Raw genomic sequence first — 19,245 nt, forward strand, 5'->3', positions numbered from 1 at the left:
AATGAAATACCTTCTTATTAACACATTTATATAATTGTCAGTACAGTTAAATTTGGTATGGTCTATTTTAAATTTAAAGATGGATTTAAACAGGTAAAAGGCTCTTTTTTATTAGTCGTATTATAAAGAAAATCCTCGTAAATGCAATTTATTACTGTTCATTTGCTTCATCAGAATCCTGTCTGTATTACAAGCTCATAATGACAATAGAAACCTATAGAGAAAGTGAACTTAAAGCTTAAAGAAGTAAAACTGATTTAACGGTGGACATTTGGAGCTTGATGTATAATGAGCCTAATTATAATAATAAATCTAGAGCAGAGTATCGACTAGACCATTTACAAAAGGCTGCAGGTTATAAAGGATTTAACACAGACAGGAATTAAGTCATTAGAAGTATCACTAATGTGCCTGCTGCTTTCTTCTCCCCTCGCACACACTTTTAACCAGTATTTTTTTTTATAGGATTTGTTTCATATGTGGATATGAAAAAGGTACGTTTTAATCACATGGTCCACTTTATTGATCTTCACATAGCAATGACAAAGGTGCGAGTTGTTTTAAGAGCACAAGACAAACAGACACTTGTACATAGAGAAACACATATTAGCTGAAGAATATAAAAAGAAAGAAATGGAATTAAAAGGTCTGTAACATTATCGATCAGCTGCACTAATAAGTAATGGCAAGAGGTGCAACAACGTGGGCCTACCCGGAATTTATGCCAGAGTTCAGTCATCCATGGCTTCCAAAGTTTAAAACCTCAGCTGAGCTGGGTCAATACTCGACACGTGAGTTTGGCTGACAAGAGATTAAGGCAACCCTGAACGCATGCTCTATTGTTACTGTTCAACAGCACACACCATGAAAATACCGTGTTTCACTCACATGGATATTAAAACACAGAAGTGCGCTATTTAACACTGAAATGCATGTCAGAATCACTTGAAACAATGTGGACATTTAATTTAGCTGGAAATAATCTCAGCTGCTGACAGGGCATGATCTGGATATGGCCGTAATATCACCACCAGTAGTTATGATGTGTGAGATTGTATGTACATTCTTCAAATCTTCACATAAAGTAGTAACTGTTAATTAGCATGTGTGTAGTCTGAAGTGTATTAAATGTGTTGTTTTCTTATGTTACAGGACATTCTTAATTTACAAACAAATCATTGTGTCATGATAATGTATATATATATATATATATATATATATCCAGTGCTCTGATGAGACAGTTTTAATCATACTTAATTTTTGGCTTCAATATCTATATATTTTGTTCTTGTCCTTAACATTTTTCCTTCACCCTCCTCTCGCTGTCCTCAAGGGTCAGAGGAGGCGTAATGACTTCACATCAGCTTCCTGTCAAGGTGATCGGAGGCTCGTCCAGAGCGCTGGTGCCGGACCTCCAGGTGTTTACTCTGAACGCGGTCAAAGTGCTGGAGCAGCTCATTGTAATCCACCTGAGTGTGAGAGGCACGCTTGGAGACCACTTGCTTCTTTGAGTCCATGTATTTGGACTCATCCACAGTCCTCATGAGCTCCGGGTTAGGAACGCACCGCAAACGGTGGGAGAGCAGCTGGAAGGCCTGGCTCTGTGGCAGCAGCATCAGCAGGCCGTACAGCGCCTTAATCAGGTAAGGGTTGTTCTCCACATCCAGGAGCTGCAGGCGCAGGTAGGTGAAAATGGGGCTCTCAATGAGCTGCACCAGCTTGTCGACCTCAATCAGGAAGTCAACCGTCACCTCCAGATCTCCAAACTTCTGGATGAGGTCATAGGCGTGTTTGTAGTTCTGTGTGAGGAAACAGAGCGACACAGTGGCCACGGGGTTGTGGCACCAGGAGCGATACAGGCAGCAAAACAAAGCGCAGCTCTCCTGAGTGCGCAGGTCCTTCAGCTGGTTGCGCAACTGAAAGAGCTCAGCCGAGGTGAGCAGGATGGTGTTGAGCGTCTGAACCATGGTGGAGGCAAATTTCAGGTCCTCCTCCTTCAGCAAGATGTCGGCCATGGAGTGGAAAATGTTCTCCGCGTGAAGCAACAGACAGAGCTGCCTGATGATGAAAGCGCCTCTGTTCTCCAGCAGCTTCCTCTCCAGACTGAAACGCTTCAGCAGGTTGATCATAAACTTGTAAAAATAGGAGTTCATACTGGGAGTGGACGGGGACGAGTCCACTGCTTTGGGCTGCTGTCCTGGCTTTGCACTCTCTGGGACTTTGAGCTCCAGTTTGTTGTCTGTGCTGTCGCAGGGGCCCATTTGGTCCGTCTGGCCAGCAGGAGATGACGCTATCTCAGCTAACACCTCCAGATCTTTCAGTATCACCTCATCGGACTCATCAGACAGTGTTTTCAGCAGCATGGGAAACAGGCTGTCTGTATGGCGGAACATCTTGCGTGGCGTCTTGATGTAGAGGTGGTAGAGCCATTTGAGCACAGCTATGCGGGTCATCATGCCAGTGGAGGAGTCGTGTAGGTGTCTGTCCAACACCTGAACAATGCCGTCCAGGTCCAGAGTTACCTGAGGCCTGTCAGCATTCGCTGGAGTGAAGAAGCTGATATTACTTAAACCAACAGATTCTTGTGATGCATTCAGGATATCATTGCTGTCCACTTCAGTTTTAGGCTGATCCTCCTCCTTGGACGGCGACCCTGTGCTTCCGCTTTTCTCCTCCTCCTCATCCTCATCATCTTCAGGGGTCACCAGCTTCATCAGACTGTGATTGCACGCACTGGCTGCTTCTTTGGTGTTCTTCTTTCTGTCGTCGTAGGAGAGGCAAGGCAGCACTGCAGTCAGGATGCCAGAGGAGTAGGGAAGAACCACTCTGCCTGCAAGTTGGATAAACTCTCTCATCCAGGTCATAGCTGTCAGCTGGATCAGATCGTTTGTGAGTTTTGCTTCATCTGCAACCTGGCAGTGGATGACCAGAATGTTGGCCATCTCTGCAAACTTCACACTGGAGGGCGTCTTCTTAATCTCCTTTAAAAACTCTCCAAGCACCACTTCACATGTCCTGCGGATCTCCTTGCTGTTGTCTCCCAGGATCTGGAAGAGCCCATCCAGGATCTCGGGGAGGTAGTCTAACAAGTTGATGTCTGGCACGGACTCCAGAACGTGGATCCAGGAGATAATAAACTGCCGAGCATATTGATTATTGGAGTAGATTCTCTCTCTGAGCAGGGGGACAAATGCCACTAAGTCAAACTTGTTACTCTCTGTCACAATGTCTTTCAGCAGTCTGTCCAAGAGTTCAGATCCGCTTTTCACATTGGGGTCTGGGTCTGCTGCGAGCTTGCTGAGCCCATCAAAGAGCAGGTTGAAGTGGGGAAGCACAGCTCCTCTGGCCACTTTGACTATGTTATACAGGGCCTCGCAGGCATAGTAGCGCAGGCGGCTGTCTGAGTCATTAAAGCACGTGAGCACAGGCTCAATAAGCTCCTTCAGATACAGACCTGAGTCCTTGCCGAGAGCGATGGAGCAGGCTGCCAGTCCAATGAGACCCCCCTTCCGGCTGTGGGGGTGCTGGGAAAGCGCAAACTCCGAGGCCAAGATCTGGATGACATGTCTGATTTGAGTAGAGTTGTTCTGAGCCACAAACTCCCGCACCAGTTTCTCTATCTCCAGAGCTGCCACTTTCCTCTTCTCGTACAGTTTGTCATTCAGAGCCCTCACAATGTTGGGCGTCAGAGGCGAAAAGTCCTTTTCCGTGTTCATGGTCGTAGCTGCGGTTTAACCGGATGTCCTCTACTGAAATATACGTTTAAACGCGTGAAAGCCGTCTGCATTTATGATAATTTATTAAAGAAAACACATCGGTTCTTCTCGGGGAATCAGGAAGCTTTGTAATAAAACGCAGCTGACCGGTTACATCCGCCGGAAATACGTCACGGCTGCTACATTTATTTAGTTCCCGCTTTGCGAGAACCGTTAGCTCAAATTAGCATCATTAGCGACGCGTACAGCTAATGTATTTCACACTGCTTCGCTACCACTGTGTTCACATTTGTTCCTTAGCTGTTGAAGAGGTTTTTGTTGTCTCAGCCGGCTTTAACAATGGCGAACCGCTTCTCTTTTCACTCACAGCTCTCCACCATCATGGAGACGATGGCCAGGTCTGCCCTGAGTCAGATATGCAAGCTGGTGGATGAAGACACGGCGGAGCTCCGGCTGCGGTTGTCTCAGCTCCTGGTGGCTAACACCGCCCTGGCAGAGAAAGTGAACAGCCTGGAGTGCGAGCTGACCATTGTGAGAAGCGACTCCCCCAGACTGTGTAAAAGTTATCGCAGCGTAGGTGTGCAAACTGTGTGCCACGGGGACGGGGACGCTTATGGTACTTTTATTGTTTCACTGTAACAAAGGCAGAGATCGGCTGCATGGTTTCTCGTGTTCACTTTTCCGCTGATTTACTTTTGTTGTTTGACTCTTCCTCAGGGTCTGGGTCGCCCACCATAGAGGGGATTTTTGGGAAAGATTGGTGTATGAATCTGTGGAAAGACAGAGACCCGTGCAGTGTGGAGAGAGACTCACCGCAGTCCTCTGAGGTAGTAAGAAGAAGGTTTACACAGCTGTTAAATGTTTGATACCTATATAGCATTGAGCAATAAAACATGCTGCACAGCTGGTTATATGCAGGTCTGAAGGTGAAGTATACAAACTGCAGAATGATGTTAATATTGCAACAGAAAAATCTGCTTATGCACAATGAAAAGCATGTGTAATATCGTTAGGGAGTTTAAATAGGCTCTCAAAAATGTCTAAACCATGTCATGTAGGTCATAAAACGTGTATATTCATATTATTATTAAAGGAATAATGGGTACAAAAGTCAGATACCACACTAAGGGATGCATCTAAGAATTATTGCTATCAGTAAAGGGGAATTTATGGTCAAAGACAGTCCAAAAATATAAGTAAACATGAACATTTCTCTCCCAAATCCAAAAACTAGAGTGCTAAAACTCAAATTTGTGACATCAGGGTATAAAGTCTGGAGCTGCTCCACTGACAATGACTGGTGACAGATGTTATAGATGACACTGGGAGCACTCATGGGAATAATCTGTGTATATGGGTACGTTTCTGTGTCAGAGCTGAGAACATGACATCAGAATAAAGCTCATTCACGTGTAAAAAAGCAAACAAACATTTTGTTGGGCCACAAAATCAGGCTCCAGACTTTATACCATATGACATCGCAAGTTTGAGACGTACTTCTCTGGTTTCTGGCTTTAAGAGGAAATAGCTCCTGTTCACGAATATTGACATCAATAAATCATAAAAGTTAAGGAGACACAGTTGCCCCAAAAAGGAAAACATATTTCAGCCCAAAAGCTTTTACAGTAAGAGCTTCTCCGAGAGTGACTAGCAACCAGACCTGCTATTAAACCTCATCACTGCATACTTGCCTTGTCTGCACTGCTTTCTGTCTGTGTTCGTCAGACTGTCTGGTTTTACCTGTTCGTTGTCATGTAGCGTGATTTTAATGTGTAATCCATGTTGTAACTGTTTGTGCTGAATGTCTGCTTAACATCATCACTTTGCATTTTGCATGCCCTACTTTGCATGGTGCTTGCTTTTCTAACCTAAGCTTTTATTATTCTGTTAAGCTGTTCGTGTTTAGCTTTCTCCGGTTGCGATTTTACATGTTGTGTGTTTTATTTGTTGGCCAATTTAACATCAGGCCGAATGACAACAGTTGAAAATGAGCCTTTCTGTCTAACACTGGCACATTTGCAGTGATGTGGATTAATGTGCATTGTCTCTGAAAATGAATAAATAAAAGAAATACTACAACTTTGTTTGCTAAAATGTCTAGTAGTTATATAATTCATTCATTCATTATTTATTTTTGTCATGCCAAATCGTGCACGTACAAAGCATGTGGAAAAAGAAACAAGCTAAAAGCAAAACCAAATCATCCGAAATTAACCTCTACATGAGAAACCACCAAATATCTTCAGATAATCTCGATAAAGAGCTTCTTTCTCTTCTCCCTGTTCAGATAACAGACTAATTTATGTTTGATGTGTGAACAGCCATCTCAGTCTTGTGCTTTTTCCATATTTACAAAATCAGTATCTATTTTGATCTTACTAAGCAAAGCATTTTGCAGTTCACACTGAAAATTAACAGTAGAAAATAAAATGGCACTCATTTTCTGTATCGTTCAGACACCACAATGGACGCATCTGCTTTTCTTCTTCTAGATTAACACACTGTCCAGTTTCAAAAGTCAAAGGTGACATACCAGATCTCAGCTGAGCACTTAGAGCTGTTTGCTTTTAAGACAAATTATATATAACGTAAGTCTCTGCACCATATTCAGTCTTTGTTTAGTCTGTATATCATCAGCCCACTGTCCTTTGTCTTTGGCAAACACGGATTCTCTAAACAAACCAATGTTGGACCTTTTTTTATTTAACACTCAATCTAATAATAGTTATTTTACATTTTTCATTTATTGCTGCTGACAGGAAGAATTAATAATCAAAATTGCTGCTTATTATTTTTTTGCTGATTGACTACTCAACTGATTATTTCAGTTCTTGTCAGATTCAGCATCGCTGTCACAGAAGATGCTGCTGTATTTAATGACAGTTTGGCATTTGGACTTTTTCCATTTTACAGTTCACGGCGACACTGTCCAACCACATTACTGTGACTGAGATCAAAGAGGAGGATGTGGAGGATGCTGCCAGCAGCTGCCAGCAGGAAGCGCTTAGTACAGAAGGTGAGAGAGTGAAGGGGCGTTGGCGTGAGGGAACACAAAGCAGCCTGCAGCTTTAGATGCTTTTTTTTTTGTTTTTGAGTGTTTGACTTTGTATTTTTATGCAGCAGAACATAAAGAAAGCATGGCTGAGGAACCAGAGCAACTGTCAGTGGGTATCTCAGCCGACGGCAGCACTTGCAGCCTGCCGTTTGATCCGGATGGAGAGCCGGCTGTGTGTGCAGGCGGTATGGAAGAAGAGTCCATGCAGCTGATTTGCATCAGTGACTCAGAGGAGGCCTTCAGCTCTCATATCATTCCAATAGAGGAGGAGGAGGATGATGACGATGACAATGTAGAGTTTGTTACAGAAAGTCAGCAAGAGCCGACGATGAACGCTGAATGTGGGCCCAGTAATGAAGAACAGCACACTTTACCTGCAGACAACTCAGACAACAGCACAGCTCCGGATGAACACACGGGTGACGACTTTAATATGCTTCAGGTAGAAAGCACAAGAGCCCCGGACAATGGGAAATTCAGTTGTGAAATATGTGGCAGGACGTTCTTCCACAAGGGCACCCTAACACACCACATGAAGTCCCACAAGTCCAACTTTTGCAACATTTGTAAGCAGCACTTCCCTCGCCGGCACAAGTTCAACACGCACACCTGCGTGCCCCCGGCTCCCTCTCAGCCTGTCAGCAGATCATGCGAGCTGTGTGGTAAGACCTTTGCGAACCCATCAGCTCTGAGGATTCACTACCTCGTCCACACGGGAGAGAAACCACACAGGTGCAGCTTCTGTGGGAAAGGGTTCACCCAGAAAGGCAATCTGAAATGTCACCTTCGTATCCATACTGGAGAGAGACCGTTCTGCTGTGTCAAATGTGGGAAGACATTCACGCAAAAGGTCAACCTCAACCATCACTTAATGTCGCACAGAAAACAAGAGTTCCCCAAGGCTAGGAGACATCAACCTGTCAGGGACTGACAAGAACTATAGCTTTATTTATCTGAATGCGTCATGTGGTACTCCTCATGTTAGTGTAGGGGCATTTAATGCCATGTTTGTATCAAGTCGTAGTCTGTACTGTAGTGCTAGAAAAAAACAAGATGTCCTGTTTTTGCCAGTTAATTTAACCATTAAGTACTTAGATGTTGTCTCTGTCCTTATAATGAAACACATGAATGTTCTTTTTATTAAACTTTTATTAGATAGAACTCTCCTTTTAAAGTGTGAGTTATTCGTCGTCTAATCTATACTGAAGTTGTCTTCACCTTGAGGAATCAGTTTTACAGCTGAGTTTACATGTTCAACTTTGACAATCAGAACGGGGCTCCATAAGGGGCATGCAGGTGTGAGTGAAAACGGGGGAAAGAAAATCAACAGCACAAGATTTCTTTCTTGGGCAGCCATAATTCACTAGGCAAGGTCAGTGTGGTGCATTCAAGGGAATCATATTATTACAGACAAAATTAGCCACGACATTAAACCCACTTACAGGTGAAGTGAGTAACATTGATTGTTGCAATACAATGTTCTGCTGGGCAACCTTGAGGTCCTCACATTCATTTGGATGACCCGCCACATATTTAAACACCATGGCAGACCCAAGTATACCCCGTCATGGCAACAGCACTCCCAGATGACCGCAAAAAGTGCTCACGCATGCCATGAGGAATGTGACAAAGAGCTTAAGGTGTCAACCAGGCTTCCAGATTCCCCACATCCAAATCTGATTGAGCATCTGCGGGACATGCCGGTACCCCAGAGGTCATGCGTCATGTGGCCTCCTTAGGTATCTGGCACCAGGGTGTCCTGGGGGTTGCAAGTTAGGGCCTCCATGGATCGACTTTTTCCGGCACGTTCCACAGATGCTACTTTGTGTTGGGGTCTGGGGTATTTGGAGGTCAGTTTGATGCCTTGAGCTCTTTGTCATGTTCCTGAGCAGTTTTTGAGGTGTGGCATAGCACGCTGTCATGCTTGGGAATGGGGGGTACTGCCATCTGGGAGGGCGTGTACTTGGCCCGCAATGGTATTTGGGTGGGTGGTGCGTGTCAAGTTGCATCCACATGAATGCCAGGGCCCAAGGTTTCCCAGCAGGACATTACCAATGTCATTCACTCACAGCAGTTTTGATGTTACGGCTGATCGGTGGAAGTGCTTAGTAGAAGTAACTGCTCTGTTCAAGTGTGATGAAAGTTCATTACATAATAAAATATATGCGACTTCTTAAAACAGAAATTAAAACAAAAAAAATAATGAACATTTGGCTTGACTGTACACTGACAACATTTCTTTCTACAATTATGATGCAGCCAGACAAATACATTTAGTTTTAACAGTAACACCATTTCTGGATCTCATTTGAGGATTATGTAACCAACACACATCAATATTTCATAACAGTTGTGTTTCACAAACAGACAGAGCTGCCCTCTTTCTGTTTAATTAAACGCCAACAGATTAGGCATGACATGTGAAATACAAAGCAGAGGTGAGAGCTGGGTAATGAGGCAAACAGAGGAGGTTGTTTTACTTCCACACTGTTGTGAAGAGGTAGATTTGAAGGTTTATGCTACATGTGTGCAAACAGTGGAACAGTAGTCCGACGTATTTTGGCATTATTCGACACAGGCCTTTGGTGGCATGAAATATGACACTGAGGTATGTATTATCTGTTCGGCAGCCGTATGACAACATGCGATGGACACCACAGGATTCCCACGGTCACTGAAAACCTGGAAAAGTCATGGAATTTTACAATCTCGTTTTCCAGGCTTGGGAGTGTCATGGATCTTGAAACTTTTGAAAAACTCCTAGAATATTGTGTGTAAAATAAATTAATTGTTACAGTAATCTTTCATGGATAACCCTCCATGTAATGAAGCATGACGGCAACTTTATCTTCTGTAGCTGTTGACATAAAGCAGCTCTATGTCAATGTTTACCATCACATATGTTTCTTCCTTATTTTCCTAACACTCTGCCTCCCCTTCCTCATGTGCTGGCTAGCTGGAATTATGTGCGACTAAAGTTTGAATCTGATATGTAGAGTGAGGAAGAGGCAAATAATGTGACAGTGTTGGAGGAAAAAAGGAAGTGCTGCACTGGGTTAAAAGCTGTGTCGTTAGAATAAAATAAAATCAGGTGCTCTTCAAGGATGGGCAAAGAGTCACTTGAAGACACACATTTCTGTCAATGTGGTTTTTTGTCTAGTGGGGCTAAACCAATATATCACCTGACCTGTGTCACATGACCCTCACATGTTTTACACCCTGATGAGGACTCTCTAGTCGAAACTCGTGGTTATCCATGTACTAATAAAAGATTTTGAACTACAGTCAGAGGGCCTCAGGTGCATTTTTGGACTGGCTGCCTATACTATGGACTTCTACACTGAGTGTTTATCTTTAATGTGAAGCTGTTATTTAACATGTGGGATCATGAGTCCCAAATTTTCTATATCTACTACTTAGAATTTGTACTGCATTTTTCAAAAAGGTGCCTTGTTCATGTTCTACATTGTGAATCATCATGGGTGCTAGAAAAGTCATAAAAAGTTTTGAAATTTTGTCCATGTGGGAACCCTGGATACAATGGAAGTATTTTTTGCCTTAGTTTCAATGAGCACCTCACATTACATGGAAACAGCAAATAAGTCTCATCAGATCCGTGACTCTTATCTATCACAACGTGTCGTGAAGTTGAGTTTCAAGGCTTGTTGAGGGCATCATAAATTCAACAATGACGTGCCCCCGCAACCAGTCAAATAAACTGAATCCCACCAAATCTAATTCTACATTAGAGGGGACAGATATTCTCTGTTCTCTTGTTTGGCTGCAGCAACATTTCTATCAGCAGTAAAGCTAAAAACACGTCAAACAAACTAATATTTTTACAGCAGCACCGTTAACCATACAGGCTATAAAACAAGCCTTCCTTTGATGCAGACAGAGTATTTCAAATCTACAGTTTCCATCCACATTTCCTATAGACGTGCTGGCACATTTTGAGCCAACAAGAGTTCATCGAAGTTCAGATCAGACAGCATGGTTCGATCTCTCAGTTGAAACACTGGTGGTGATTTAAACCGTACTTGTATGCGTAACATTTCCCACAGTCCACACAGCTGTAAGGCTTCTCCCCGGTGTGCGTTCGAAGATGTATGTTCAGAGAGCTTTTCTGGGAGAAACTTTTGCCACAGTCCGGACAGCTGTAAGGCTTCTCCCCCGAGTGAACGCGCTGGTGCAGCTTCAGGTACGTCTTCTGAGCAAAGCGCTTCCCGCACACCGTGCAGCTGAACGGCTTCTCGCCGGAGTGTCGCCGGATGTGGACTTTTAAACTGCTCAGATAGTTGAATATCTTCCCGCAGAATAAGCACTCAAACCGTTTGGCGGGTTTCATGGGTCTTGGCTGAACGTTGGGTTCTTTGGTTGCGTTCATGTGGATATTGTTCGTGTAGTCTGAGTATTCTGTGGTGGCCGAGGAAGAATTGGTGTTGTCCACCATTGTGCTCATTGTTGCATCGTCGATCAGCTTGTCCATAATGGTTGGCTGCGTGCGCTGTTGTGTTTGAGTGTCAACCGTCATGGGATAGTTGTTTAATTCACCTGAGTGAAGCTGCAGCTCATCAACAGATCTGTGAAGCATGCTGTCCTCGTCAAAGATTCCAGCCACTGTCAAATGAGAATAAATGCAGTTAAATGACACAAACTATCAAAAACAGCAACTTGGTTTTTTTTATATTTAATCCAAACGTACCTTTTCTGTTATCTGTGAGCCTCATCTGCTGGCCAATGGGATCATCATACGTCTCCTCCTTAACAAAGATGAGATCAGGTTCTCGCTCCATTAGGTCTATTCCCTGTCAAAAAAGAAATTAAAAAGGAATAAATACAATTAGATAAAAAATATTTTGACAATTAAGACCTCACAATTTTAAAGTTAAGACAATTTAATTAATTTTTAAGGGCTTGATGTATCTGTACACCAAAGCTAACTAGCCTTCTATGACTAATACCCAACAGTAACATTATGTTGTGGCAGCCTAATAACCAGACTGTCTGCCCACATTTCAGCCCGACTATAGCCTGCCAACAAGACATGTGACAAACAGCTTTGAACACAATGGTCATCTCAGCTCAATGAGGAAATGATTCCATTGGAAAACACAAACCCAATTGGTTTATGAGTCACTGACCTGTGGCACCATGCTCGTCATCGCAGCAGGCTCCACTGCCTCTTTCCTTTGAGGTGGGAGTTTGTCCTCTCTCCACAGATCCATGCACCAGTCCTTTCCGAAAACGCCATCAATGGCTGGAGCAGGCTGCTGCTGCTGTTCTGGAGGAAGAAGCAGATGTGAAATGGGGACGTCTGTGGAGGAAATATTCACCGAGATGAAATACAGGAAGTATACATATATCAGACATTGAAATGTAATGCTTTTAAATATCGCTTTAAGATGATTTTTAAGCATATTTAAGACAGATTTTTGGACAAATTACCTTACTGAAAAAAACCTGAACACAAGCTATATCCACAAAGCCTTCACTCTCTGCTAAACAGCCTTGTTCTGCTTTAGAAAACGGCACAGTTAAAACAACCAAAGCTCTAACAGAATAATGGCCAAGCATCAGGAGAAAGGAACCACTGAATTCATCAAAAACAAAAAATAGAAAATTAAAATAAAATTAAAAAATAAATAAAGAGTAAAAATTAAAATAAAATCAAACGTAATAATAACAATAATGCAGACAGAGAATAATATAAAATCTTCTCAGAACTTTTTTTTTTTTAAAATTACTAATTTTACAGAAACTTACCGCAGTTGTTGCGTTTACTATTTGGGGTAACTGCGCAAATTATTAGTTGTTCTGTGCTATTATTCTTATGCATCGACTATTATTTGAAATATCCATAATATATGTGATTTACTCAGCGGTCATTAGCCTACTAAATTATAGAAGAGGGGTCACTTGGAAATATTAATACATACACTGGAAATTTGTAAATCACAGGGCTAAGTGAAAATGTAAAGTAATAGTTTTAAGATTTGTAACATCAGAAATGTGAACTTTGACACAGAAGAGCTTGACTCATTTGACAAAAAATACATTTTTAAAAATTATAAATAAGTTACATTTTCTGTGGCAATCAAGACCTCTCAAATTCAATTTTAGGAGTATTTAATTACTTTTAAGGCTTAATATTTATTATAAGACACTTTAAGGACCTGCAGACACACTGATGTGCAACTTAGCACACCATTAATGGGTTTTCCCCCCATAAAATCTGAATATAACCATGCAGATCTGCACTCTAGGACATAACTGAGTTGAGGTGTCAGTAGTCTACACCACAGCTAACTAGCCTGCTATGACTAACACCTCACAGTGACGTTATGCAGCCTAGTAACCAGTCTAGTGACCAGCCTGTGTGACCATGTCTGGGCCCGTCCTGACCTGCAGGGTGTCGGCTGCTGCTGACACTGTTGACATGTGCAGGGTAGGTCTGCGCCTCCCTCGCTGCTCTCAGCTGGACCTCCAGTAAGTAGCACCTCTTCTTCAGCGCCTCGTTCTCGGTCTTGTGCAGCGATATCTCGGTGTGAAGGACGGAGGAGCACTCGTCAGCCAGGTTGCCTATTTCCACCAGAGCCGCCTTCGTTAGCTTGTCCAGCACGGCGGCTAACTGCGCCCGGAAACTTCGGTTCGTCGTGTCGCACATCATCTCGACGGGGAGGCTGAATATTTCGAAATTTTGGCAAGATTCCCGGCGTAGCAGTGTTGCCCCTTAATCAAATATGTGGTACAGTTGTGCCGCAAGGGATTGTGGGAAACGGCATATGCACTCGAGGCAAAGTTTACGAGGAGCACCTGAAGGCAGCAAAATGGAAAAGAGATTACAAAAGGTTTTTTTACTTTTGTGAGAATCACATAGATAGGTTTAATCATGTCAATACTATTGTGAATTTTATCTTTAACAATAAAATAATTAGACTCTTCGTTGGCTCAGACCAGCCTTGTAGTTTATTCACAAACGCGACTGTTCACTGCCCCCTAGTGGTCACAGGGAGGAACTGCAACACTACATTAAATTTGTAACACATGATTACCATCAGTATAACTATTATAAATATCAATATGTACACCTCATTATAAATTCATAACAGCAGTACTGACAACAACTGAATTAATAAAGCTTTTTTTTTAAATATCAGTTTTGTCTTATGGAGACCACTCTTCATGTTAGACCTGATTTAGCATCATGAGTGTTCACTGTCCTCCAGTGGTCACAACTGAGGAGCTGCAATGTCCATTTAAATTCAGTAATTATTGATCAATACTGTACGCACAACTTTTTATTATCATAAGTGTTGAGGAGATGAGACCTACATTTAATTAATCTAGGAGTTTCACTACTTTTTGCAGTAGCTTGCTGGTAGTTCAGCTACATTCCTTTTTGCATAGTGATTCAAGTAGTTTACCATTTTGTGTAGTTAAAGACTGAAACTACAAACAATTTTGGGCAGCATGGAAAGAGAGAATTATTTATTTTTATTTTACCATTGCTTCTCTACTGTAATTCAACCCCCTTTGACCCTTTGATGAGCCCCACACCCCTTGTCTTTCATCCTGTTTTCTGTGAAGGCATGCAGGCAATGTTTAGTTTTTATAACTAAAGTTAAATGTATTAGTCGTCACTTAGTCAGAAGAAGGCCAGCCATTAGGGAATATGGGCAGGGGGACAATAGTTTTCAATTTATGTAATTACAACACTGTTAAGGAACCTCAGTATGCAGACATAATTTTGAAAAATGGCAATGTTCCCTTTTCCCTCGTCAACATTTAGCGTATCTTTGGATACAAAACTAAAGCTAGCATAACATTCCCATGAAAGGTGGGGTTATTTTACTTTTTTATTTCATTTCATTTTATTTTACGTTATTTGGTGCACTTTTTGCAATAAACTCAAATGGCATCAAGTGGCTTTTTTTGCTGGCATGCAATCTTTTTTGTATCATATTTTGCTATAATTTTGTATGACATGTACATTGTAAATTTGATCACTTTTTAGTAGTTGAGGTAGTTTGAACTACTTTTTTTTTGAGTAGCTTTAGTAAACCAAACTAGATTTCTCCCTTGGGCAGCTTTGCTGTCGTTCAGCTTCTTCCAGTGTGAAGTAATTGGTAGCTTTCTCTCAAAGCAGCTTCCCTAACACTGATTATCGTCATGATTATTATTAGCATTATTACAGAGACCAGTCTAACCTTCTAGTGCTGTTTACACAAGTGGGGATGCAGATAAGATGGAATACTAGGACATGTGATGAATATAAAAAAGATTTAAAGTAGTCATCAACCGTATCAGGTCCCACCAACATGGTCTCAGTAATCGGAGGTGTCTGAGGCCAAACCATTTTATTTTGGCAGGTCACAAGTTTCAAGTGATGTGCCTGTAACCCAAGATCCAAGTCAAGTAAGGCCAGGCTACAGACACACCCAAGTTCTACGTATTGGTTCAAAGCTTTGCGACATCTACTTTACAAAATATGTTTGGCTGGGATTTACTGATGTTCACAGAAACATAAATACGGTACATTTCTGTGCTCCAAACGAGGATTCAGCCTCTGTTGACTCCTAGGCAGCTTCACTGCGGTGGCATTTTTGGTATTGTGGTTACTGATTCTCCACTTGTTTTCGAGCCTCTACATTACTGCAATTTGAGCTGCTTTTTTTCTTTAGTAATGACGGCTATCAGTAAAACAAGAGCTATTTATTAACTGGATCAGTCATCAAAGTCAGTTCACATGAAGTGTTGTGCCTCATAATGTAACCTATGTGTGTAGTGAGGTGTAAAGCAGGCGATACACACTGGCATCTGGAGCAAAGATAGTTTATTATGCACAAAATATTTCAAACAGCAGTAGGTTACATTTGACTGGCTGTTTTAGGTGGTTCCATTTATGAACGTCCCACTAAATGTCGGCACAGTGGATTCACTCCCGTACATGTTCAGACTGGGGTCTAGATGTACTGCCAGGTGTTTCTTCAGATTACAGTTCTTTGTAAAGCCCTTGCCACATTTGATACAAACAAAAGGTTTTTCTCCAGTGTGTGTACGCTGATGCATATCAAGAGTACATTTCTGAATGAAGCCCTTTCCACAAATAGGGCAGCGGTAGGGCTTCTCCCCAGTGTGTGTGCGCTGGTGTGTGTACAGATGCCCTTTTTGTGCGTATCTCTTTCCGCACAGCGTGCACCTGAACGGTTTCTCTCCCGTGTGACTCCTCTGGTGTATTTCGAGCTGGCTGAAGCATCTGAAGCTCTTGCCGCACTGCAAGCAGCCGAACCTCTTGGCACCTGAGTTCCTCAAGTTGTGAAGCTTCATGTTCCTGAGCACGCTTAAGCTTTGGGAGGCGACGTTCTGAGCCAAGCTTTTCCCGGCCACTAGTGTTGTGTGTGCAGGTGTGAGCTGAGGATTCCACTGTGTTTCCCTCCTGCCCGGTCCAGCAAGAGCCGGCTGGGCGCTCATGGTCACAAAGCGGTCGGTAAACAGAGGCTGCTGACGTTCTGCGATGGATTTGGGACACTGCATCACTTCTGGACTCTGCCGTGTGTCTGGGAAAGATTCCCTTCCTGTTGACAGTACATGAACATGTTAGAATTTGAACATTATCCCAGTAACTCTAACGATGGCTACGAGCTGAATGCACTGATCACACAATAAAGCTGATATTTTTGAGCAAATACCTCAATACGACTACTGGGATGATATTGTTTGATGTTTCTTTGATGCAGATGATTCCACCCTTTATTTCATTCCTTTTAACTCTGACCTCACATAATCTTACTAGAAAGAATGTCATTCTTTTACAGCGCTCCTCATACTGGGAATAATCTCCAAAAGATCTTAAACTTTGACACTGCCACCCTCATGGCCGTTAAATTGCCTTATTTCTGATCTTGTTTTAATGGAGTGTAAATGCTTTTAACTATACATCTACAGCTTAGCATGTTTATCGTCTTGTGTTTCTACTTTTAGTGATTATATTTATTGCTGTTGTTGTTTGTATGATTTCATTTCTGTTTTAATTGATGTGCATGATGGTTCTTTGTTTGCTTATGGATTGTTTTTAATGTCTTTGTACATGCTCAACATCACTGAAAATGAGGGTCTTCCTCAATTGATTTCCCGAGGTCTTAAATAAAGGTTTGAATGAATTATTATTATTATCATTATTATTATTATTACAGGGCTCCTACAGCTTAAGTTCAGTCATAATTAAAACAATTCAATGCCACTTGAAATGACATTAAAGACCAGGTTTACACAAATCAAAACTGACCTGACATCTATTACTTAGGATAAGGGATATTTTTGCCCAAATGTTTATTGTAACATAAAACATGACCTTTTTTTGTCTCATGGCGGAGATGAGGGTAGAATGGAACTGGCGTTTGTTGGTGTGTTTTCTTGGCAATTTTGTGTTTCTCACTCTGCATGTGGGATTCCACTGCCTCCATTCTCATCATGCCAAGCTCGAAAAACTTTTGGCATTAAATACACAGAGCCTATTCTGCATTGACTGGTATTGGTTTCAGCTATGCTGCAAACTCTTGGTAAAATCATGAATTTTCGTCAAATTTGCACTTCCCCACGTCGCCCAGGGTACTGTGACAGCTAGCAAGCAGACAGTAGATCCTCTGCTCTGAGCATCCCAACTGGAAGCAAAATATGGGTGTTGTTGGTTTTGCTATGCTGATCTGTTAGGCATTATTGCAAGAGACATTTAGAAGAAGAGGATCTGCTTTATTAATCCCTGAGGGGAAATTCAGTTTTTTCACTCTGCTGTCATTTACACACAGGTCTGAAACACACAGGGCCTGCACATGCATTGAATGGAGAGATGTCAGAGCAAGGGGGCTGCCTTGGGCAGGCCTTATTTTAAGATAATAAATTAAATGCTTTTTAAGACTTTTTTTATGGAAATACGAGTAAAAAAAGTTTCACAGTTTACGGTTTCATGGTATACCACGAACCTAGGTCAGCCTAGTCTCATATCCTGATATTGATATAATACTGATATACAGCTCAGCCCTATTGAATACTCACTGTTTTCACTTGTCCTCTCTTGGTCACAGTCTCTGGTGTCCACCTCTGAAGGCTCTTCCTTTACCACGATCAGTTCAGGCTGATCTTTCACTGGGTTTGGCATCTAGTGAGAGAGCAGTATGTGAATGCAAATTAAAGGGGAATTACAGCCATTTTCAAAACTCACGTTATTCCTACGGCCTAAGACAGCCTGAAAGTATGAGTAGACATGAACAACTTTCTGTCAAACCCAAAAACTAGAGTGCTAAAAATCAAATCTGCTCCCATTGATTGTCTATGAAGCAGCTCCAGACTTTATACCCTATGACATCACAGGTTTGAGACTTCTCTGGTTTCTGGCACCAACTGAGGTGGTGTTCCCCTTCAAAGACAGTGCTCATAATACAGTGACTTGATATGATCAGTGCAGGACTTACCTCAGCTATGACATGCTCTTCACCTTGAGGATGATGCCACTTGTTCATCTCAGTGGAGGAACTTATGCTCTCCCATGGACTTTCACTAGGATGCAATAAACTTGGATTAACCACACCATGCAGGGTGTTGCTGACCATGACAAGGATGTATTTATGATCAGACAAGGATGTATTTATGATCAGAACAACGCAAACACACTACCTACCTACAGGCAACACACAGGAATCAACAAGCCTACCTCTTTATGGCAGGTCTTGCCCTGTCAGGCTCCAGTATCCCGTCCTCTGACCCATCCCTCACCGCTGAGCATGCTGCTGCTGCTGCGTCCTGCCTGCCTCCCTGTGCGATGTACAGCAATTTCTCCATCAGCTGCAGCTTCTCTGTGAGCGAGGCGATCTCGTTCCGCCCTCGAGTTATCTCGATTTTCAGCATCTTCGACTCGATCTCGACCAGTTTGCTTATTTCCATCACAGCTGTTTTGGATAACGCGTCCATGATGGAGACGAGCTGTGTCTGGAAAGAGAAGACTGTCGACATGGTGTTTAGCTCTCTGTTTGGGCGCCAGTCGCACGCGCACGAGTTACCGTTACAGTCAATAGGTCTCTTAATGTTCACTGTAAAAATGTAGTTACAACGATATACACGAGAAGAGGTGTGTGTGCATGCCTTCGAGATACGCGTGAGTGTCTCTTCAAAACTCAAGTGGTGGAAACGGATGCAGTAGTCCCATCTGCCGGCCAGGAGGAAGCATTGCAACCGAACACAAAACTACAATATCGAGCCGTAATATTAACACAGCTTCTTTACTGACTCCAGTTTCAAAGTCGACGTCGTGTGAAATTCTCCCAAATCTCCTGGGATGTTTTGTTAATCGTTTGTTTTTAACTTGCTAGCATACAAGCTAGGTTTCTATGGCGTTGTAGCATTTCCTAGGATGGCAAGGCATGATCCGCCCTCCTCTCCCTCTGATTGGCTACTACTCTTTGCCTTCTTTTGTTGGAT

General features: G+C 42.5%; 4 protein-coding genes across 7 annotated transcripts; 1 reads left to right on the forward strand and 3 right to left on the reverse strand.

The window, feature by feature from the left end:
* Nucleotides 1-146: 146 nt before the first annotated feature.
* On the reverse strand, nt 147-3,865 carry vac14 (vac14 homolog (S. cerevisiae)). Its single transcript, XM_050068839.1, has one exon. It carries the CDS (start codon nt 3,714-3,716, stop codon nt 1,356-1,358), a length of 2,361 nt encoding a protein of 786 aa, XP_049924796.1. The 5' UTR covers nt 3,717-3,865; the 3' UTR covers nt 147-1,355.
* A 44-nt stretch (nt 3,866-3,909) lies between these two features.
* On the forward strand, nt 3,910-7,930 carry LOC126405222 (zinc finger protein 239). Of its 3 annotated transcripts, none has more exons than XM_050068854.1 (4): nt 3,910-4,332; nt 4,434-4,543; nt 6,630-6,732; nt 6,840-7,930. In XM_050068854.1, exons 1-4 carry the CDS (start codon nt 4,056-4,058, stop codon nt 7,700-7,702), a joined length of 1,353 nt encoding a protein of 450 aa, XP_049924811.1. In that variant the 5' UTR covers nt 3,910-4,055; the 3' UTR covers nt 7,703-7,930. The 3 variants fall into 3 exon arrangements, with proteins under 3 accessions (XP_049924811.1, XP_049924812.1, XP_049924810.1); XM_050068855.1 differs by having other exon boundaries at nt 3,911-4,293; nt 6,837-7,930; XM_050068853.1 differs by having other exon boundaries at nt 3,913-4,332; nt 6,837-7,930.
* Nucleotides 7,931-8,079: 149 nt separating this feature from the next.
* Nucleotides 8,080-15,448, reverse strand: si:dkey-210j14.3 (zinc finger protein 157). Of its 2 annotated transcripts, none has more exons than XM_050068865.1 (4): nt 13,177-15,448; nt 11,916-12,055; nt 11,477-11,579; nt 8,080-11,391 (listed from the first exon to the last, which is right to left on the reverse strand). In XM_050068865.1, exons 1-4 carry the CDS (start codon nt 13,439-13,441, stop codon nt 10,778-10,780), a joined length of 1,122 nt encoding a protein of 373 aa, XP_049924822.1. In that variant the 5' UTR covers nt 13,442-15,448; the 3' UTR covers nt 8,080-10,777. The 2 variants fall into 2 exon arrangements, with proteins under 2 accessions (XP_049924822.1, XP_049924820.1); XM_050068863.1 differs by having other exon boundaries at nt 11,916-12,088.
* Nucleotides 15,449-15,590: 142 nt separating this feature from the next.
* On the reverse strand, nt 15,591-19,192 carry LOC126405228 (zinc finger protein 510-like). The gene is made up of 4 exons (XM_050068862.1): nt 18,482-19,192; nt 18,243-18,327; nt 17,827-17,929; nt 15,591-16,349 (listed from the first exon to the last, which is right to left on the reverse strand). Exons 1-4 carry the CDS (start codon nt 18,778-18,780, stop codon nt 15,661-15,663), a joined length of 1,176 nt encoding a protein of 391 aa, XP_049924819.1. The 5' UTR covers nt 18,781-19,192; the 3' UTR covers nt 15,591-15,660.
* Nucleotides 19,193-19,245: the final 53 nt, after the last annotated feature.

The sequence above is a fragment of the Epinephelus moara genome, chromosome 18 (assembly GCF_006386435.1).
Source record: "Epinephelus moara isolate mb chromosome 18, YSFRI_EMoa_1.0, whole genome shotgun sequence".
In the NCBI taxonomy this organism is placed as follows: Eukaryota; Metazoa; Chordata; class Actinopteri; order Perciformes; family Serranidae; genus Epinephelus; species Epinephelus moara.